The 22019-nt window shown below is 56.0% G+C and overlaps 1 protein-coding gene across 14 annotated transcripts in view; it reads left to right on the top strand.

The window, feature by feature from the left end:
- Positions 1-6910: 6910 nt before the first annotated feature.
- SCRIB (scribble planar cell polarity protein) overlaps positions 6911-22019 on the top strand; it is an 88972-nt gene continuing 73863 nt past the window's right edge. For all 14 annotated transcript variants that reach the window (XR_010304843.1, XM_064154528.1, XM_064154515.1 and 11 more), the window contains exon 1: positions 6911-7107. Coding sequence is in view for 13 of the 14 variants with exons in the window: in XM_064154528.1 (XP_064010598.1) it covers positions 6946-7107 (162 nt within the window). In the remaining variant the exon portion in view is untranslated. The remainder of the gene's footprint in view (positions 7108-22019) is intronic.

Below are 22019 nucleotides of genomic sequence, written 5' to 3' on the forward strand. Positions count from 1 at the left end.
GCTGGCGGGCTCTGTGTGTGTGTACAGGGCTGGTGGGTTCCATGTGTGTGTGTGCTCAGGGCGAGGTCCCACATCACATCCAGGGGCTGTTTGCTGCAGAGGTGGCAGTGCAGGAGGAACTCCCCATGAGGTGTTTGAGCAGCACTCCAAGTGCTGCTGTGTGAACATGGTGGGAGCCTGGGTGGTGCTAGGAGGGGGCTTTCTGCCCAGGACCTGCCTATTTGGCTTATATGGGGAGGCCCAAGTGTGAGTCAAGGCCCGAAGCTGGTCTAGCTGGGCCTTTGTGAAGGGTTCACAGCAGCTTTATGTTGGCACATGATTTGGACTTCAGCCTTCTTTGGTAAGTTGGAGCCAACCTTTGCTGCTCCTGCTTTGCTGTGCAGGATGGGCTCAGCAGGATGGGCTGAAGGTGTCCCAGCTGGGCTGGGGTGGGAGAGGTGCTGAGGTGTGGCATCTGAGGGGCACCTATGAGACACGGACCTCTGGTCCTTGTGCTCTGACACAACACCTCTTGTCTGGAGGGGAGAGTTCAGGGGACCTTTTGTGGAGGACTCAAAGCTTTGGTGGTGCTGACAAAGCTGGTACCCATATACTGCAGCAACTTGTCCAGCTTAGGAGAAGCAGTAGTGTTAGCTCCTGGTAATGAGTTGCACTGCTTGGTGTGGGTGGTGAAGGAGAGCTAAGAGACCTGAGGAGATGACCCAAAGAGATGGACCATTTTAGATCAGAAGCTCATGTAAAGGAAGAATGATCTTGGAGGAGCTCCAGGAGGGGCTGAAGTGAGCCTGCAGCTGTGGGCTGCTTCTGGGGTTGGAGGAGTTTGGAGTCAAATGTTTGTATTTTGTTTCAGACACACAACAGAGCCTTCTGTGCTAGGGCACCTGTGGTCACTGTTGATCCAGTTGTGTTTTTTGCACTCCTGCTGCCTGCCAGCTTGGATAACCTGCTTCCCACCTATTCCAAGCTAACACCAAACCTGGCCTTGGCTTGTTTTGATGGCCCCTCCTCTTCTCTGGTATCCATCAGGCGCCAGTTCTTGGCCTGGTCACTGCCCTGGCAGCCTTTCTTAGCATGTGTTATCTTGACTTTCCTTCTCTTGAATGCAGGTGACAAGACCTGCTGAACGTGCAGTGGCGTTTGTCCTGTGACCCCCCTGGCCTCCCACAGCTCAGCGTGCTGGTGACTTGTTGCCCCAGGTTCTGCTGCTTCGCTGCTCTTCATGGTGCAGGAGGACATTCCCTGTTTTCAGTCATTCCAGGGGTTTATTACTCCTAAAGAAACCCAAAACACTTCTCTCCATGGCATAGCTGGTGGGTCCCACTTCCACTTTCTGCTTTTTGCACAGATCCCTTGAGGAAACAGCACTGATGGGAAGCAGGCCCAAAGGTGCTGATTTAGAGGGTGCAGCTTCAATGGGGTGAGAAGAAAAACAATAGCACAACAGCCTGGTCCCAGCTGTGGTGGCAACCAGAACCTGGTGGGTTCTCAGGTCTTAATGGAGTCATTTTGCAGTAACAGGGAAAAGAGCTTGGGAGCTCCTGCAGCTCTGCTCTCTGCTGAGACCTCTCATGCCTGTGGCAGGGTTGTTGCAGGAGGGTTTGGCTAGATGACCTTTGAAGGTTCCTTCTGGTGGTTTTGTGATTGCATCCCTGGAAAATGAGCTTGAGATTTCACCCCAATGGACACAGCTTGAGTAAACTCAGCCAGGAGACTTCTATTTGAATTCATCTTGAACTGGTTCCAGTCCATTCCTGTATCCATGGCTCCTGTTTCTCCACACCCCAGCTCTGAAATGCATTTTCCTGAGTCCTTTGCTCAACTCCTGGGCAAAAGGGAAACCAATCTGCAGCCCAAATCCTGCAGGATCCAGCTCAGAGCTGCCTTCTGCTGCTGTCTTTCTTGGACAGGATCTCTCATTCCAGGAGCTTAAGCCACGGAGTGATGCTCTGGGTCCAGTTCTTGCTGCTGGCATAGGCTTGGGTTTAAACTGGAAATCCCATGGGCAAGGAGATACTTGGTGGGTTGGGAAGCAGCAGTCAAGAGTAAAATAGCTGCCCAGAGCCGTTGTGTGCTCTGGTGCTTGGACACGCTACTTCTCCACTCTTCACCCTGTGTTCAGCTTCCAGTGTGGATCAGGTACGGTCCTGATTTGTCAGCGTTTTCCTGTCTGTGCTTCTCGTGCTGATCTTCATCTCATGGCTGCTGGGCTCTCGGAGGTGTCTGGAGTGACAAGACCCTGTGTTGGTGGCACGGGCAGGAGATGTCTCTCAGTGTGGCTGAGAAGAGGGACCTGATAGGGACACTGAAGAGCAGCTTCAGACATCATCCTTCAGCTGAAGTAGGGGGCGCTGAAGTAACCTGGATGTACAGCTAGCGGGGGTGGTGGCTTTGCTGAGCTGGTGACCCAGACCTTCACTGGCAAGTCTGGGGAGTCCCTGCCACAGCAGCCTGTCCCTGTGTGCTTGCCTGGATCTCCTACAGGTCCTGCAGCAGAGCTTCAGTGGTACCCGTCCTGTTCCTAAGCACCTTTCGGTGGTGACACTTGCCTGCAGGGCCCTGGTGCAGCTGCTGCTGGAGAAGATGAGTCCCTGTCTCTGGTATCTGCTTTGAGCTGGAGGGGGCGCTGTCTCCACTTGGACCTCATCTAGAGTTCTGGATATTGATGCAGAAGAGCCTTCAGCTGTGGTTCTTCCCACTTTGCCCAAGCCTGCCCCATCTCAGCAGAGGTTGTGACACCCACTGTTCAGGAGCTGCCTGGAAATGGGATTTCCATAACCGGGACCCATCAGAATCCAGGTGAGTTCCACTGGAGCAGTCAAGAGGGCCTTGGTCAGAGCCCACTGCCCGCAGCTCTGCTTCTGCTGTATTTGACCCTGTTCAGCTGAAATACCCAAGAACTTCTAGAAAAGACCTTTTTCCTCTAGGCCTGTTTCAGTGAACCACTGGAGCTGCTCAAGGTGCCTCCATGGATGATGGATCTGGCCGTATTCTAAGGCTGAAGGGAGAGAACCAGCAGAAGCAGCTGCTCCAGGGCAGGAGACTGCACACAGGAAGCTTTTGGCTCAGGACATGCTCCAAGTCTGAGCTTCCCAGTGGGAGCAGCAAACAGAGTGGCTGGAGCTTCTCCAGCACAGGGCAGAGGAATGATGTTCTGCAGATGGCACCTGTTTGGCAGCAGGTGGGAGTTCAGATGTAAAGTCACTCAAACCTGCTTGTTTCAGAAGCTTAGTCCTGCGAATTGAAGCAGCATCACATGGGGAGGGGACCAAGGCTACGGTGGGACATTTCTAGTAATCTTTGGCAGTCTCCTCAGCCTGGTTTATCAGTAGTGGGATGTGTGAGTGTCAGAGCCGCCTGTGCTGGGGTGGTGATGCCTCAGCAGAGGCAGAGCTGTCTCAGTGCTGCAGCCACTGCGGAGAGCAAGAGAAGCCCAAACAGAAAATACAGCTTGCTTCTTCACCAGCTTCAGAGGAAAGGACCTCACACCCCTGAGCTGCTGTCAGGTCCATCTCTTGTTGGTTTGCCAGATGAGTGATGGTATTTGGTATTTTGGTAGTACAGGAACCAGCCTGCTGGGGTGGCTGCTCTTAAGTGGCCTCCACTGCTCACAGATGTTTTGGTTGTCACTTCACAAAGATCTGAACTTTTCAGTAGAGCCATTTTCTTCCCCTCTGGCAGAGCCCTTGAGAATGTCCATGCTGGGCAGACATGGCAGAGCTCATGGCTTTGAATGGTGAGGTTTACAGGTAGATTTTTGGCAGCTCACTGAAGATGGAAACTTGAAGTCAGCAGCTTTAGCTTTTTTGCTAACACCTTCATTTACTTTCAGTGCTTCAGCGAGTCTTTGCCCTGACCCTTGCCCCTATCCTTCCATGGAGCACATTCGTTGCCATCATCTTTGGTTTAGGTGAAGTATTTATGTGATCTCCTTCTTTGAGAGTTTTCCATCAATCTGCTGCTTCCAGTAGCTGGACAGGGACACAATTTGTCAGCTTATTTTTTTCTTGAGCTGGCTGTAAGTGACCAGCACTGGGGCATTTCAGTGTCCACCAGTACCTGGGTTACCTGGCTACAAAAATCAGTGGACACATCCAAACCCATTGTGTCCTTTCAGCTTCCTCAGAGGCACCTTTTGGGTTGCTTTCTATTCTGGGTGAACTGTTTCTATTTCTCCCACATCATCTCCAACCCATGAGCATTGTGCATAACTGAAATTCTTGTTCTTCACCTCTGACATGACCCTGCCCTGAAACCATCTTCAAAATGACCTCATTTCTGCTTCATTGTGCCACCCCTTCATTTCTGGGATGCACAGCTGGGACATTCCTCAGAGCTGGCTTTAAATATCCTCCTTCCTGATGGCTGAGTCGTCACCAGTATTGCAGTTCCTGCAGTCCCTCCTGTTTTTTGTAGGCATCTGCCCACCTTGGTGACTTCTGATGGGCTCTGCACCACAGAAATCCAAGAGAGATGCTGAGGTACTGGAATGCATCCAAAGAAGGGTGACAAAGCTGGTGAGGGGGCTGGAACACAAACCCTATGAGGAGAGGCTAAGTGCTGGGGTTTAGCCTGGAGAAGAGGAGGCTCAGGGATGACCTCATTGCTCTTTACACCTACCTGAAGGGAGGTTGTAGCCAGGTGGAGTTGGTCTCTTCTCCCAGGCAACAAGCAACAGAACAAGGGGACACAGTCTCAAGTTGTGCCAGGGGAAGTCTAGGCTGCGTGTTAGGAGGAAGTTCTTGCCAGAGAGAGTGATTGGCATTGGAATGGGCTGCTCAGGGAGGTGGTGGAGTTGCTGTTCCTGGAGGTGTTGAGGAAAACCCTGGATGAGGCACTCAGTGCCATGGTCTGGTTGATTGGACAGGGCTGGGTGCTAGGTTGGACTGGCTGAGCTTAGAGGTCCCTTCCAACCTGGTTGATTCTATGAAAAACAGCTGAAGTCACAGGGTGAGGTGGGGTGATGCCTGTTACAGAATCACACTGCAGCTGAAGTCAATGGAACAGTAACACACCCAAAGGTTTCAAAGTTCCTGCCTTCATATCTCACAACCACTGCCCTGTCCAGAGAAGAGAACAAAGCTGGGGAAGGGTATGGAGAACTTGTGAGGATCAACTGAGAGACCTGGAATTTTTCAGCTTGGAGAAAAGGAGGCTGAGAGGAGACCTTCTGTCTCTCTGCAACAACCTGAGGGGAAATTTGAGCCAGGTGTGCCTTGAGATCTCTTGGGACAAGAGATCTCAAGATCTCAGATGAGAGGAACTGGGGTCAAGTTTCCCCAAGGGAGGTTCAGGTTGGACAGGAACAATTTCTTGCCCTTGGACATTCTCCAGGCCTGGCCTAGGCTGCTTAGGGCAGTGATGGAGTCTCCATCCCTGGAGGATTTCAAAGCTGTGGAGATGTGAGGCTAAGTACCATGGTTTCTTTCCACGATCCTATGGTTCCTCACAGGGAAGCTGGAAGCAGAAGGAGGGTGGAGGCTGTGGAAGCAGCCTGGGTAGACTCTGGTGTGGGTTGGTGTCTGAGGCTCTGTCCCATGTCACAACAGTGTGCATGAAGATGCCACATTTGAACCCTAAGGGATGAACAGTTCCAAGTCTGAGAACTGGTGAGGAGGGAGAGCACAAAGGACTGGTACATAGCATCTGTCTGGAGAGGAGGTGAGCGTGATGAGACCAGGCTTTTTTCAGTGGTGCCCAGTGACAGGACAAAGGGCAATGGGTATGAACTTGAACGTAGCAAGTTTGACCTAAACATGAGAGGGAATTGACCACTGAACAGGTAGCCCATTGAGGTCATGGAGTCATTCCAAACCCACCTGAGTATGCTCCTGTGTGACCTTCTTTGAGTGAATCTCTCTTGGCAGGATGCTTGAACTCAGTGACCTAGAGGTCACTTTCACCTCCTACCATTTTGTGATGGCTGGGTGGAAAAGCAGGGCGGTGGTGAGCTGAGATAGGCAGAAATAACTGGGCAAGAAAGACACAGTGGTGAGGAGACCAGCAATGGTGAAGGCAACACAAGAGAAGAACAGGTAGGGCCTGCATTGTTTTGTGGACATCTTAGAGATCCTGAGTCTTTGGTTTTACACTTTTGTCACAAAGCATCCTAGTTGCTGCAGCCTAGGCTGTGAGGGTCATACTTTGCTCTGTGTGAGCGAGAGGGCAGCTGCTGTCTCTTTGGGTCTCCTTTCACAGCTCTCGATTGAGCTGCTGCCGTGTGTCCTCCTGCTGTGGGGCCGTGAGCTCCCGTGGAGAGCCTACTCCTGGGTGTTCTCAGCTCCTGCCCCATGCTCGGCAGGCGCCTGCAGCAGGGACCTTGGGCTCCTCCCGAGCACTGGTGGTGGCTGCAGCTGCTGTCCGTGCCCGAGCCGCTCGGGAACCACCGAGCTCCAGTGGGTCGATCTCGGGCTCGTTCTTTCCTCGGCTGTTTCCTCTGCGGGCAGAGCGGGAGCGTTCGGGGCTGGGAGTCTGTGCTCGAACGCCGCTGCAGCCGGGCTGACTTCGGAGTCGCCGCTGTCTCCGGCGCCGGACGCTGCTCCCGAGCCCCAGCTCCCTCTCAGCCCCGCCGTGGGCGTTCCGCGGGCTGCGGGCGGGGCCGGGGCGGGCGCAGGGCAGGGCGGGAGCGGACTCGGTTTCCCAGGGAGAGCTGCGGGGGGCGGTGCGGTCCTAAGCGCTGACCGGGAGCGGCGGGGCCGGGACCGGAGCACGGCGGGCAGGCCCCGGGGGCGGATACGGAAACGGCACGGAGCTGACACAGGGCGGCTCGGCTCAGGCCAGCCCTGCCCTGCCCGGCTCGGCTCAGCCCAGCCCAGCCCGTCTCGGCCCGGCCCCCGCACATCCGGGCCCTCCCTCGGGCAGGCCCTTCCCGGCGCGGCGGCGCCCGGCCGGGCCCGCCCCTGCGCGGCCGGAGCCGATCGCGGCCGAGCGCTGGCGCGGCCGGGCGCGATGCTGCGCTGCATGCCGCCGCTCTGGCGCTGCAACCGGCACGTGGAGGCGCTGGACCGGCGGCACTGCTCGCTGCAGGCCGTGCCCGAGGAGATTTACCGCTACAGCCGCTCGCTGGAGGAGCTGCTGCTGGACGCCAACCAGCTCCGGGAGCTGCCCAAGGTGAGGCCGCGCCCCGGCCCGCCCGCCCCCCGGCGCAGGCCTCGCTGTGCCGTGGCCCGGCCGGCGCGGCCCCGACCCTGGCGGCCGGCGGGCTCCTGCCTGGCTGCGCGGGAGGCCGCCCGCAGCAGCCCCGCGGCTGCCCGGGAGCGGAGCCGGCGGGCACTGCCCCGGCCTGCCCGGCCCCGCTGCGGGGAGCGGCCTCCAGCTGCCGGCCGCGGCGCCTTCCATCCCCCGTGTGCCGGTGGGGAGTGGGGCTCTGGGCGGCCCGGGCCCGGCCGCTTCCCCGTGCCGACTCGGGCTGAACAGGGGCGCGGCGGGACCGAGCGGGGCCGGCCCAGGCTGTGGGAGCGGAGCGGGTCTGCCGGGGGGGTTCCGCGTTCCCCGCGACACCGGCGGCCAGAGGAAAGACTCGTGGACAGGGGAGCCCCCGGGAGGGTCGCGGGGTGCTAGGGCTTTGCCGTCTGCCCGCTGAGAGGCCTCGGTAAGAGGGCAGCGCTTTGCTGCTGGCAGCGGCGCCCAGAGCTGCGCTCGTTGCTGAGCGAAGCGCAGCGGGGTTTGACCGCCGCTTCAGCCTGTGAAGCCTCGAACGAGTTCCCGGAGCGGTACCGGGGCTCTGCCCTTTGGCCACCCGGGTCCGCGGCCTGCGCCGGCAGCGGCTCCCGCAGCTCCGTTCAGCCGCAGAGCTCCGAGCTTGGGTACCGCGGGAGTGAGCTCCCAGCGAGCTGCCCCGCACCGCACGGAGGTGTCCCTGCTGCAGCAGAGGGGAGCTCTGCTGCGGGACTCCGGGCACCCGCACACTCCGGCCCCCGGGAGGTCGCCGGCGAACGCTTGAGCTCCAGTGCTGGGCCCTGGGCAGGAGCTGAGCCGTGGTGGTCCCGGTCTGCTGGGCAGTCTGGAGCACGGGGCACCACAGGCAGCAGCTGGAATCTAAACCTGGCTCCGGGAAAGGAGGCCCTGGGGTGGCACTGGGCATGGAATCTGCTGGAGAAAGTTCTACCACACACCTTGTGGAAATTGAAGCCTTTGTAAAGAGCGCTGGAGAGAAGTGTGGGGCTGTGGCTTGTTTGGACAGAGGCTCCTCAGTGGATGTGCATTCAGTCACCTCTTTATTAAAGACATTGAGAAATATGTAATTATGTTTTGGTTTAAAATTACTTGTTGGGTTACTGATGTGTTAGGAGGTTATGCCATGAAATCTGGAGAGAAACCCCCCATGCAAACCAAAAATTGCGTTTGAGTCAGGACAGACTGAACTGGTTCAGTGCTGTCAGGCTGTACAATTCGTCCTTCTCTACCTGAACTCATTCTGTTGTCTGGAATGGACAACTTCTTTCTCCCCTGGTGTCTCCGATGTTTTGTGTTCTCTCTTACCTGCTTGCTTGCCTCCAAACTGCCACGAGCCAGGTGGTTTAGATGTGAGACACCGCAGCAACATCTCCTCAGCTCTCTGTCCCTGCACCTCAGGATCTTGCACTCCAGGCAGGGCTGTTGGGAGGTGTGTTACAAGCGGGTCAGGATGTGTGGCGAGCATTGGTCTCCTGCAGAGGAGACTAATTGTAACCCAGCTGCAGGGAACCTGCTGGTCCTTGCTCCTGCTGCATGTTCCCTATCCTGTGCTGTGTTTGCAGTGACCCACTCGAGCTGAATAACTGCTGGGGTCTGGGTAGCTGGCAAAGAGCATCCCTGGGATGACAAACACACATTTTGCATTGGTATTTGGGTTAGTCTGTGATGAGAGAGAGTTAGTCCTGCCCACAAGAGCAGGTGCTGGGTCTCCTGAGCACCACATCTCCTCCCTCCTGTCATCCAAAGGCTTTGCGTTCGTGAGTGCTGCTGTTGAGCCTGGGCTGTTGTGTTAGTGTGGCTTGGGAGCTCTTGCCAGGACTTCACCTGTGATCATAGTTCCTCTCTGGTGTTTGAGTTCCCACACGTTGTTAGGAAAACAACAGAGAGCAAGTAGGGGAGAGTCTGGTCCTCTCCTCCTAGAAGAGATGTGGTCAAGTCAGAGGAATGGAATGATCAGACCCAATGGACAATCTTTTTTGGTTTGAAAGTAGAGCAGGGTGGATTTAGATTGGACATTAGGAAGAAGTTCTTTGCTATGAGGGTGGTGAGATGCTAGAGCAGGTTTCCCAGAGAAGTTGTGGGCAACTTCATCCCTGGAAGTGTTTCAGACCGTGCTGGATGTGGGCTTTGAGTAGGCTGGTCCAGCAGGAGGTATCCCTGCCCATGGCATTTGGGCTGGGACTAGCTGGTCTTTAGGGTCCCTTCCAACTGAAGCTATTCTATGATTTATGAGATCCCTTCTGAAAACCTTGGTGCTGTTTCCCCATCAGATGAGAGCTCTGGAGTATCACAGATGGCCTGGAGGGAATGGACAGGAGCCACTGACTGTTGCTGCTGCTTCCTGCTGAAGGACTGGGGGAGACTGAAACCAAAAAGGGCTCAGTTCCCAATAAATGAAATAATTTGTTATCCAAAATGTAGTTAAAATGGAGTGGAGGTCAGCCAGATAGGTGCTCAAAGTTGACATCCTCTCAGGAGAGAAGTAGATCAGGTCATAGAAGAGAAAGCAGCTAAAAAAGAGTGTATGTGAGGATATTATCTTCCAGCATACCCCAGGAGAGATGTGGGTAGTGTCTGGGACTTGCTGTACCCACACTGTTCCTGCCCAGTGCCTTCTGCAGCTGTCCTGGGCTTTCTTTGGTCATGACGGGTATCAGCCCTCCTCCAGCAACACCTAAGTGCCCTCTCCCTTAAGGCAAGGTGAGCATCAAAGATGTGGAACTGGGGAACGGGAGGGGATCCAGGCAGAGCACATCGAGTGTGAACTGCTCCTGGAACACACCGAGGAGCTGGTGGGTGCTGCCTCAAGGTGGTGTGCACCAGATGCACGTCAGGAAGCGGGAGCAGAAGCAGGACCCACAGTCTTTCCAGCTCCACCTAGGTTTCCTTCCGCTGGTGGCATGGATGGTGTAGAGGCAGTTGGTGAGGAGGCTGGCAGCCTGCTGAAATGAGGACACGAGGTTAGACCCACCTGGGGCTTCACCCGCTGCGTGTCCTAACAGTTTGTGCTTGTGGAACTTACCTGGCAGTGACCAGGTGGACTCGATGGTCCTGGGCATGCAGATCACATGCAGGAAGGGCATTGTTTGTGGGTGCTGCCACTGGGGGCTGTGTGGGCATCCATGAGGAGGTGAGCAGTGGAAGGCTGGCTGGCTTTTGGAAGGGCCACCTCATCCTACAGTTTGCAAGTGGCTTCCTTTGGTGATGTTGGAATTGATCTGTCTCCTCTCCTAGGCTTCTCCTGCCTGGTGCCTGCTGCCAGGACACCTCTGCTTCATGTACCCATCTGTCTGTGCCCGGCTTGTTCCAGGCATATGGGCAACCTCTGACTCTTTCTGCAGCACCATCTCCCTCCCTGCCAGAGCCTCACCTTCATGCTGCCTTGCTCTTGATCTGATTAGATGATCTGCTGGTCTCCTGGCTTTCCTGAGCACATCCCTCAGCTCCTTCTCCAAGCCTGTCGCTGTTCTGTGGTGCCAAACGCTCTCTGCCTTGCTCCTTTTGCTTTGTCCCAGGTGGAGTCTTGCCTGTTTTGATCCCAGATTCTCCATTTTGGAGGCTCTGCTGTGGCGGTTTGCAGTGATGGATGGGATCTGTGTCAGGAGCATCTGCTGCCTCGGTGTGGGGATTTGCTGCCAGGGTGACAGAGATGATTTAATGGAAAATGATCAATTCCATTTGAAAGATCCCCATGCTCTTCACTGGGGTGCTCAGCTCTGAATTCAGAGGAGGACAGCCTGACTCCTGTCCTCCCTGGTCTGGCACAAAATGACTTCTGCAGCACTCTGAGAGCAGGTCAATAGCAGGTGCTTCAGCTGAGGTGGACGTTTCAAGGGTGCAGCCTTTCACTTCAGGAGGGCTACAAGAACCACTGACTCATTTAGTCCCCTCTCAGGAGCACTTCAGAGGCACAAGTCTCACCAGAGAGGAATGAGCACAGTCTGGAATTCAGAGGAGGAATTTGGAGGTGGTGGATGGAGCCGGCCACAGGCCAGGAGCAGATCCAGAGGCTCTTGGTGTACTCTCAGGAGTGCTCAAGTTTGGAGTATGGGAAAGCAGAAGGGAGACGTTGGACGAAACTTGGGTGGAGCAGAGCTCCCAGGACCTGGTGTAGGAGGAGAGGGTGGAGCTGAGCGGGGATGAAAGTCGAGAACAAGTCATTGCGGAGGGAGGAAACCTCTCCTGTGTCAGCAGGAGTGGTGGCTGCTGAAGACCTGCTGGAAGGATCATAGAATCATAGAATCAACCAGGTTGGAAGAGACCTCCAAGATCATCCAGTCCAACCTATCACCCAGACCCATCCAGTCCTTGGGCAGGAGATATCTTGACGTTGCGGCCATGCAGGGAGGGAGAAAGGAGGAAGCTGTAGAGCTGGCTTTGATACCATGGGTTTGAGCAGCAGTGGTGCTGGAGAGGCAAGCCCTGGGGATGCCCATGGAGATGTATTTCTCTGCTGTTTCCTTACTCAGGTTGCCGTGACAGACTGGGTCCAGTGCAGAGCAGCTTTTGTCCTGCCCAGTGAGCTGTTCCTGGTTTGCATTGAGAACTGAGAGGTGGACATCTGGTTTGAGCATGAGAGGGAGTGGGCTTGTGTGCCCAGCGTGGACCCTTTTGCCCAGGCCTGTTGTTTGCCCCTTGGCCAGGCCATTTTGGCCAGCAGAAGCAGTCCAGGTTCCAGTCATTCCTCCTGTTTGGCTGCTGTGGGCTGGGGTGACAGCATCCAGTGTCCTTGTCTGCAGCCTGTATCCAGCTGCTGGAGCTGGGTGAAACCCCAGAGCAGTTTGTCACTTTCCCAAGACAAGGTGGGGCCTTGCAAAGCTAATTAAGAGCAGCTTTTAATTTCCTGGCATCTGGGGCCTGCCAGGAGCATCCTGGGCTTTAGTCACTTCATGGAGGAGCAAAGCTGTTGCTTGTAAATCTCTCCATGTGCCTGAGAGCCAGGGAGCCAGGAATCGGTGACTGGACTTCTCCAGCGTTCACCAGACTGAGCCAGCTTTGCTTCCCATGAGCTCCTGGGCGTGTGGCGGGCACCTCCTGGGCACCTTCTGCGTTCTGCCAGTGAATTCTTTGCATCGTGGGCCACGTCCAACCTGCCAGCTGCATTTGCTTAACAAAACCAGTCAGGGAACTGGTTTCACTTGCTCGCTATGGGATCTGTGTGCAGAGTTGGCAAACCTCTCCTCTCCCTCCAGGAGCTCCAGAGCAGCAGGAGTTGATGGGTACAAATGGACGTAGCTTTGCTCCTCCACAGCCAGGTGTTCTGGACGTGGTGCTGCCCACAAGATAAGTGCAGGTCATTTCACCACCTCTTTTCCTCTCTGCGTGCAGTCACCATCTGTCATCCAAACCCTGGGAGGTGGCCAGGGGTTTGTGCTGGCATGGTAGCAGCTCAGTTGTGGAGATGAGCTGCTAAAGCTTTTCTGGGCTCAAAATTCTTTGGCATGTGCCCATGAGGGTGATGAGGCACTGCAACAGCTTACCCAGAGAAGCTGTGGAGGCTGCGAGCCTGGAAGCGTTCAGAGCCAGGCTGGATGGGACCTTGAGCAACCTGGGCTAGTAGGAGGTGTCCCTGACCCTTGTAGGGGGCTTGAAACGGAATGATCTCTAAGATTCCTTCCAGCTCAAACTATTCTGTGATACAAAGATGGGAACAGGAAAGAGGAGCAGAGAAATGATTTTGTCCTTCAAGGTTTGCAAAGGAGCTGACTGTGGCTGTTCTCCCCTCTGAGCTCCAGGGCGTGCAGCCACCTTGGGTGTGGGTGTGCTGCCCTGTGTGGATCTCAGAAGGACCTCGGGTCTTGGAGAAGGTTCAAGGGAGTGTGACAGTGAGATAAAAAGACCTGCTGGGTGGTGAAGAGGTTCGTGAAGATGTGGGTGACTGTGGCCTGCATGCTGCTGCCTCTCACCTTCCGTTGTGCTGGGTTTGTGTGATGTGGGGAGGTTGCCACCTCCTCAGTCTGTCCCCTGAGTTCAGCTGACCTCGTTATGGTGACCTCTAGGTCCATCTCTGTCGTGTGGTTAGTGACATCCTCTGTGTCTTTGGGTGCACTGACTGCTGAGCTGCCTGCCTGGGAGTCAGTTGCACCTCTGGGGTTCCTCCTGTTCCTTGGTGGCAGTTTCTGTCATAGGTTCACATCCCCTCATTTGTGTTCCAGGACACTACCTAAAGCACGGTGGCCCCACACCTGACCTGCTCTGAGACCTCTCCGTATTCCCTCTGGCTACTGCCTGAGCGTCTGCCAGCAGAGACTGAGACCGTGTTTGGTTGGTGGTTAAAGGCAGGGCTAGGTGAACCTCTTTAGATCTCCTCTGCCTTTTTGTGTATGTTCCTGGGTTCCATACCCTTGTTTCACTGGCAGAAGCTGGGATGAGGTGGGGAATGGTGGTGGAGGAGTGTGGTGGATGTTGAAACAGGCTGCAGGCTGTGATGCCTGCAGAGCTCTCTCATACTACGAGGTTCTCTGTGGTTTCTGACTCCTCCTCTTTCCATTTCAGGGTGTTTAATGGTGGATGTCTGAAGGGCTCCCCTGAGAGCTGCCTTGGCACCTGCCTGCTCTTTGTGCTCTTCCTGTTCAGAGGAGTTGTTTGTCTCCTTTGTGTCTGAGAATCTCCTGCCCTCTCCTTCCACTCAGGGACACTTAACTCTTCTGGAAGAGTTTCTTCTCCCAGTTCCCAAGATGTGTTTCTGTGAGCTCCAAGTGTCCAGGCTGCTGCAGTCTGATTCACTCTCTTCCAGTTAATCAGTTTGAGCTCCTTGGTGAGTTTCAGAGCTGGAGCTCATTTGTTGGGGTTGGTTGGTTTGATGTCCCTTGGTGCTGGGGATAGAGCTGTTTGCCCACCGCTCATGGGGTCATGAGACTTCTGCCTCATGAAAACACCTGAGACAGCTGGACAAGGTTCTTGTGGAACTCGTAGTGTTTCTCCTTGCAGTTCAGATCTGTGGCATTACAGAGAAGTGAGTTCTGCTCTCTGCAATTACTGGGTGACCCTGCTTTGGTCAGAGGAAAGTCAGGCCCCTTTGTTACACTGGCAGAGGCCATTCCTGAGGTGCTGGTGTGTCAGGGCTGGGTGGGATGAGATAAATGGTGGAGTAGATAAGAGGAAAAGTCCTTGGCTAGTGCTTGGGGTGTGTTAGGTTTTGCTTCTTCACTTGTAGCCAGAACACTGTCCCATGGAATGATCTCAGCAGGCCTCCAGGTCAATGCTTTTGCAGTATTCTGATGAAAATGCTGGATGCTTCCTGACTGTGCAGGACTTGCTGATGTGTTGGTGGCACTGGATGTTGGGCTGCCCCTGCCTGCTGTGCAGGTCTGGGGTGGAGGTCCTGGTGCTCTGGCTTCAGGGAGGAGTCCCTCTGGTGCTGCCTTCATGCCTGAGATGGTGAATTGCTCCTGTCAGTAAAGGTCCCACAGCTCTTCTCTAGAGCAAGGTGTTAACTGTGCTGGTCTGCTTCTAGGGCGTTTGGACCAGAAACTCTATGCCTGCATCCCTCCTGGTCCTGGGTGTACAGCACGGTCCCGATCAGTGAGCTGTGTGCAGAGCAGCAGGTCCTGGTCCTGGTCAGTGAGCTGTGTGCAGGGCAGCAGGTCCTGGTCCTGGTCAGCGAGCTGTGTGCAGGGCAGCAGGTCTTGGTCCTGGTCAGTGAGCTGTGTGCAGGGCAGCAGGTCCTGGTCCTGGTCAGTGAGCTGTGTGCAGGGCAGCAGGTCCTGGTCCTGATCAGTGAGCTGTGTGCAGGGCAGCAGGTCATGGTCCTGGTCAGTGAGCTGTGTGCAGGGCAGCAGGTCTTGGTCCTGATCAGTGAGCTGTGTGCAGGGCAGCAGGCCCTGGTCCTGGTCAGTGAGCTGTGTGCAGGGCAGCAGGTCCTGGTCCTGGTCAGTGAGCTGTGTGCAGGGCAGCAGGTCCTGGTCCTGGTCAGTGAGCTGTGTGCAGGGCAGCAGGTCCTGGTCAGTGAGCTGTGTGCAGGGCAGCAGGTCCTGGTCAGTGAGCTGTGTGCAGTGGCTGGTTGGCCCCAAGAGGTTCTGCATTCCTCAGGCCCCACTCAGTGCCCAGGAAGAAGCAGCTGGGCAGCTGTGGTGTGGAGAGGACCTTGTCTTGGCTGGAATGTCCTCTGACCAAGTGCTCTTGCATGTCTGAGCTGCATTCCACAGGGCCTGAGACTGGGGTTAAATGGTCGGAAATCCGCAGCCTGCGTTCCAGGGCCGTGTCACAGTGCTTGCTGCCTGTGGGTCATCTCCTCCTGGCTCTGGTGTGTGTGTGGACACGTGGGGCTGTTCCTGTGTCCCCTCCTTGTCCTGGGTCTGCCTGGGGAGCCTTCTTTCTTCCTGAGGGCACTCTGCCACGGCCCAGCTGCAAGCCCCAGCTCAGCTGAAGGCTGCTGCAAACCGTCAGCTCTTGTGGTCTTCTTCCAGGTGTTGGTGGTTGTGTGCTGGTGGCCAGAAGAGCCTGGAGCCAGTTTAGTGTCTGTGGTGAGCTCTGGGAGGAGTGTGGAATGGGAGCTGCTGTGACTGGGGTCCCCTCACTTGGGATGACAGCTGCTTTGTGTCTGCTGCTCGTGGTTTTGTCCCATGCTGCCCAGGAGGGGCAGGCCGAGTCTCCAGGTGCTAGCACCAGGTGCCCAGGGGTGAGGGTCTGCTTTGGTACTGGTGCCCTTCCCATGGCATCAGGGCTGCCCCATGGAGACTTCTCTGCTGGAGCCCCAAACTGGTGTTCTCCTCTCAGCAATCAGTTCTTTGGCCTCTGCAGCCCACCTGGATGTGGTGATTCTGGGCAACCTGCTCTGGGTGACCCTGCCACAGAAGGGGGGTTGGACTGGATGACCTCCAGAGGTCCCTTCCAGCCCCCCACCATGCTGGCATTGGGTGACCACTGGCACCCTACCTGACTGGATCGTGGGGGGAGTGATTCCTCTGGAACCTGGCTGTGGTAGGAGGGCACTTGGCCTTGGTTGCTCCTGTCGGTGCAGGGAGAGGAGTGTCCTGGGTTCACTGCCAGGTGACGCAGCCTGGCTCTGCTTGAAGGTGGCTCCTGCTGCTGGCGTCCTGCCCGAGCTGCCCTGCTGCAGAGGACAGGTCTGGCTGGTTCTGTGGCCTCACCTGTGAGGTGTTGGCTTTGAGCAGAGCGACTCGGAAGAACTGAATGTAACCTCAGACCTGAGCAGTTCCCAAGTGCTCTGCTTTGCTGGTTTTGCTTCCAGCTTCTCCTGAGCCTCTCCTATGCGGGAGGACAAGGAGGGACCCCAGTGGCATTCACTCCTCTTCAGCCTGTAGGTCCCTAGGGTTGGAAGGGCCAACATGTGTTGTATGCAGGGAGCCTTGGTTGTGGAGCACACAGCAGAGCCTCTGCTTGCTCCGTGGGCAGCTCCTAGGAGGCCAAGCCCAGCTTTACCCAGGGAGCTGTGAAGGGAATGCGGCTCAGATGCGTGGTCTGGATTTGCTGTGAGCACCTGGAGCTGCTCCGACGCTGCTGATGGACACCTCCTGCCCCTGGTGGCAGAGCCCTGGGCATTCACTTTGCATGGGGACAGCCATGGAGCTCTGCAGTGTGCTGCTGGGAGCCCAGACCTTGGTGGCATGGGAAAGCAGGCCCTCCTCTTGGTCCTGAGTCACCAGGAGAGTTGTAATTATCTTCCTGCCTTTAATTAAATGTGTGCTGTCCTGCTGGAGGCAGTGCAGGGTTTGACAGCTGGACCTGAAATTCTCTTGAGTCATGAGATGTAAGGAGGATCTGTCCTCATCAGGGGCACCTCCAGGGCTGGAAAGGTTAACAGAGCCTCTGCCTTGCATCCCCTTAGCCTGTGTTGGAGCAGGAACTCTGTGGCTGTTGGTGTGCTCAGTCCTGCAGCAGAACCGCCAGGTCTGAGCACCCCTGGCTCTGGGCTGTCATCATGGAGGCAGCCTGGGTTGTTTCTGAGGAAGGGAGGTGTCTGAGACCTACTGTTGCCCAGCAGAGCTTGGGTCCTGGCTGCAGAAGCCAGAAGGTTTTGTGAGGTTCCAGAATGAGGACCATGGTCCAGGTTCAGACTCAGTTCCTGCTCTCTAGATGTGTAAATTGTCACCACCTTACTTTGGAGACGCTGCCCTGCCCCGTGAGTATCGTAGCCCTAGAGTGTGACTTGGGCTGCAGCTGTTTCACCTTGAGTAGTGCCCCATCTTGGGGGTGTTTGGTTGAAGCCTGCCGAGATCTTTTTTGCCAGAGGGGAGGAATGTCCTTACAGCCTGATGGCACTTGACAGCTGCTCTGTCTTGTCTGCTGTTTGCAGTAGGTTCCTGGTACTGGGGCAGCCCTTTGAGCTGTCTATGCTGCACAAGAGCATGGCTCCTTCTCTGGAGACTGATAGAGGAGGCTGGGCCTCTACTTGCCCTCCTGCCTCTCTCTTGGCCACTGTGGAGATGGTTCTTCTCCAGGTAGAGCAGAAGCGTGCTGGTTGGCTGTCAGAGGAGAGCAGTGAGTCAGTGCTGTGGCAAAGACCCTGATGTCCTGGTCCCCCTCTTCTGGGATGAGGCATGGTGCCTTTGGCGGGACCAAAGCTTGAAGGGAGAGATTGGACAGATACCTCTGCCAGGACATGTGGATGGCTTCACCTGTGTGTCAGTGCTGAGTTAGTGCAAGGAGCATGGAGAGCATCTCTGTGCCTAAGCACCGCCAGGTGAGGAGAGAGCTGGAGCCGAGCCTTGGGTAGGCCAGAAGGTCTTTGCTGTAGCTGCAAGAAAAGACAGGTTCAGAAGAGTCATGAAACCACCCTGGAGTTGAGCTAGAGGCAAGGAGCAGCCCGTGGGCAGGAGCGGGTGGTGTGCGAGTGCCAGGCCGCAGCACCTTTCCCTGCTCCTGCCTGAAGAGGTGGTTCTGCGCTGGGGCAGGACACCTGGGCTTGTCCTGCATCCTCCTGTGCATTGTCCATGGGCACAGGGCTCTGGCCTTTCTCAAGGATTCTGTGGCATGGTGGGTATAGGCTGGGTGCCAGCATCTGCACAGGAAGCTTGCTGGGCCTGTTCAGGCTGTGTCCCTGACCCTGCTGTGTCACCAGCTTGCCAGGGTCCTTCAGGGACAGGATCCCTTCCCTCTCTCCCAGCACGGCCACGGGCCAGTGGTCCTGGTCTCTTATGAGGAGCAGGGGATGGCTGGGGACAAGGCTTTCCTGGGGACAGGGCTTTCCTGAGGGGGATGGCTGGGGACAGGGCTTTCCTGGGGACAGGGCTTTCCTGAGGGGGATGGCTGGGGACGGGGCTTTCCTGGGGAGGGATGGCTGGGGACAGGGCTTTCCTGGGGACAGGGCTTTCCCGGGGGGGATGGCTGGGGACAGGGCTTTCCTGGGGACAGGGCTTTCCCGGGGGGGATGGCTGGGGACGGGGCTTTCCTGGGGTGGCTGGGGTGGATGCCTAGGGCCGGGCAGCTTTCCCAGGGGAGGCTGGGGACAGGGCTTTCCCGGCCTGCCCTCGGGTTCTGTTCCTGGGAAGGGGCACATCCGAGGGTAGCTCAGCAGGGCTGTGCTGATCCTTTCATCCATTGTCCCTTCTCCTCCTTTCATTTTCCATCTCTTGGTCCGCCTGAAAGAGCGAGCAGGGGGTGGAGGCCGAGGCTGGGCTCTGAGCGGAGAAAGCCAGCTCCTGGGGTGGTGGCCAGGCTGGTGGCATGGCCATCTGAGCGCAGAGCTTCTCCAGGCCAACCTCAGAGCTCCAGGAGCTGCTTTTTTGTGTCCTGGGGCGTTGCTGCAGCCCCACCGGCGCTGCTTGGAGCTTCTCAGAGGTGAGCATGGATGGTTGGAGGCAGGACTCTGGGGGATGCTGTCTCAGTTGGCATGCTGAAGGAACACAGTTTAGCTGGAGGCACACTGATTGCAGAGAGGAGGATGAAACCTCCTCCAGAGGTTTTCTGGGGCCTCTCACAGACAAGAGACCGGGCTTACAAGGGCCCTTTGTGACTTGGCTGCCTATGAATGTGCTGTGTGTGACCTTCCTGTGCCAGGTCTTTCTGCTGCTGCTCAGAGGGACCTCAGCAACTGGGAAAATTGGCCAGCAGAAGGCTGCTGCTGCCAGCTGTGCACCTGAGGAGGAACAGCCTCATCCAGCAGGACAAGCAGGGCACTGAGCGCCCCACAGGCAGCTCTGCAGGAACGCTGGGGGCCCTGGGGCCCTCAGGCTGATGAGCAGTTGGGAAGAGCATTGCCACAGAGGTCAAGGGAGGTGATCCTTCCCCTCTGTTCTGCTCTGGAGGAGCGTGTCCTGTGCAGGAGGGTGTCCAGGGAAGGGCTACAGAAATGCGTAAGAGACTGGGGCATGTGTGGTGTGGGGTGAGGCTGAGAGAGCTGGGAGCATTCAGCCTGGGGAAGAGAAGTCTTGGGGGTGGTGGTGTTCTTTGATGTGTAGCTGGTGTCAGGGAGCAAAGGAGATGGAGCTGGACCCTTCTCAGTGGTGTCCACAGGCGGGATGAGAGGTAACTGGCACAAAGTGACTCCCGGGAAATTCTGGGGTTTCTTTTCCTGGAGGGGTGGTCAGACACTGGAACATGTTGCCCAGTGAGGTTGCAGAATGTCCATCCTTGGAAGTACTCAAAACCTGAGTGGACACAGCTCTGGATAACCTGCCGTGGCTGACCCTGCTTGGAGCAGAGGCTGGACTAGCTGATGTCAAGAGGTCCCTTGCAGCCTCAGCCATTCTGTGGTTCTGCTGGGCCTGCCTCTGCGGTGCAGGTTGCCTTTTTGAGTCCACTGCTGCATGTGGGACCCTGCACCCCTCCCTTGCTCTCCTGCTGCAGTCCTTTGCTCTTTGGCTGATATTGGCTTCCTTCAGCTGGAGGTTCTGTGCTGGAGTCCACAGGCAGCGAGGTCCCTTGTGCTGAAGGAGGCTGGGGATGGAGACACTGGAAGCTGGCTCCATTCTTGCAGAAGAGGAGGTGGATGGTGAAGTCTGTTTCAGAGGTGGACACTTGGAGTTCCTAATGTAAGGAATGAGGAGATAGGGTACAGGGGACTGTTAGGCTTCTGTCTCTACTCAAGAGTCAGACAGTCCCCCCTCTTAATTTTGGGCAGTGCCACATTTAGTGGCACCCACCTACTTTGCTGGGGAACAGTTGTCCATGGTGAGAACATGAGGCCAGAGGCTCTCTCTGAAATGGGTGGGTGTTGCCTCTGCTTTTCCATATGGCATTCACCACTGACCAGAGCTGGAGCCATGAGTGGCTCTGTCTTGGACATGAACTCCATGGCCTTGTGTGCTTCCTTGTCTCACTGGGTGGGTTTCAGACCTCCTTCTGTTACCAGTAAGAAATGTGTCCGAGGTCAGGCAGGATGTGAGGCTCAGAACCTTCTCACTACTCAGGTATTTTGGTTCCTCGGCAGGAGCCAAAGGTGAACCTGCCCAGTGGAGCCCTACCAGTGTTTCTTGTTCTCATCAACTGGCTGAGCCTGCTGTTGCTGCTGTGCATAGCCTCAAATCAAACCAGCATGCTGCTGGGAGATGTTCCTTGGGTAGAACTGACCATCCTGCTGGAGATGAGAGCTGTAGGGTCAGGATGGGCAGGGTATTTCCATCAGAAGCTCACATTCCTGTCCCTTTGCAGTGAGATTTTTGACCATCATAGCAGTGATTCTGCTCTCTTAGCCTAATACTTTTTTTTTTCCTGTGAGGTGACTCCAGAAGCAGTGGTCTGAGTGCAGAGGTTCACTGATGGTTGCACTGGGGCTTCATCCTTTCTCATTTCTCCATGTATCATGGTGTGGGTGTTGAAGTGGGACTTGCAGAGCTGCTGAGCCATTGGTCATTGTTAAGACAGAAGCAAAGTCATTCCAGCCTAGCTGTGGTTAGCTGGAGCTAGCTGACTGGTGAGCATCGTGTCTTCTAACAGGAGCAGAGCAGTTCAGAGTGGTCCATGGGCTCGCTGGAGTTACTTGAGAGCTCAGCCTCTCATTGATGGCAGGTAGCTGTACCTTGTGTATGTGTAGCTTCCAAGTGACTGGTGGGGTTTACCTTGAAAGGTTTGTCATAATCAGGAGGCTCCTGAAATTCTGCTGGTCCTGTTCCATTGTTTATGTTGGTTGCACACTTCAGTGTTTGCCTGGCAGCAGCAAAAAGGGACATTTGAGGCTTTTTGTTTGGTTATGCAAATGGCCCTGAGAGCCTGACTTCATGTGGCAGGTGCTGCAGTTGGCAGTGCCCTCTGTGTGTTGTTGATGGCCTGCTCCTCTCCACTCTTCCCGTTGGATGTGGTGCTCAACTTTCATCCTTGGGTCCATGTGTTCAGAGTTCAGCTTCTCTCAGGGTCTCACCCACAGCAGGTTGTTCAGGATCTGAGTGCCCAGGTGGCTTTGGAAGCTCTCCAGAGTAGGAGACTTCACAACCTCCCTGGGCCTGCTTCAGGGCTCACAACCCTCCAAGCCAAGAGGCTGCTCCTGAAGGAACCTCCTGGGTTCCAATTTCTGACCCTTGTCCTATCTCTGGGCACCACTGTGAAGAGATTGGCTCCATCCTCTTGCCCCTCACCCTTTAGCTGAACACTGAGCAGATCCCCTCTCAGGCTTCTCTTCTCCAGGCTCAACAGCCCCAGCCTTTCCTCCTCACAGCAGTGCTCCAGGCCTCTCAGCAGCTTCCCAGCCTCCACTAGACTCTCTCCAGTAAGTAGTTCCTTGTCTCTCTTGGACTGGGAAGACCAGAACTGGATTACTGGATTCCAGATGTGGCTTCCCTTGGGCTGGGTAGATGGTGAGAACCTCCCTCAGCCTGCTGACCACGCTGCATGCATCCAAATGTTTCATCTGAACAGAGACCTTCAGTGCAGCGCTGAATTGGTGCCTTCTCTCCTGCCAGCCATGTGAAGCTGGGTTAATGATGGTTAGGGAATAATTGCTGACCTCC

This window comes from Pogoniulus pusillus, chromosome 14 (assembly GCF_015220805.1).
Source record: "Pogoniulus pusillus isolate bPogPus1 chromosome 14, bPogPus1.pri, whole genome shotgun sequence".
NCBI lineage: Eukaryota > Metazoa > Chordata > Aves > Piciformes > Lybiidae > Pogoniulus > Pogoniulus pusillus.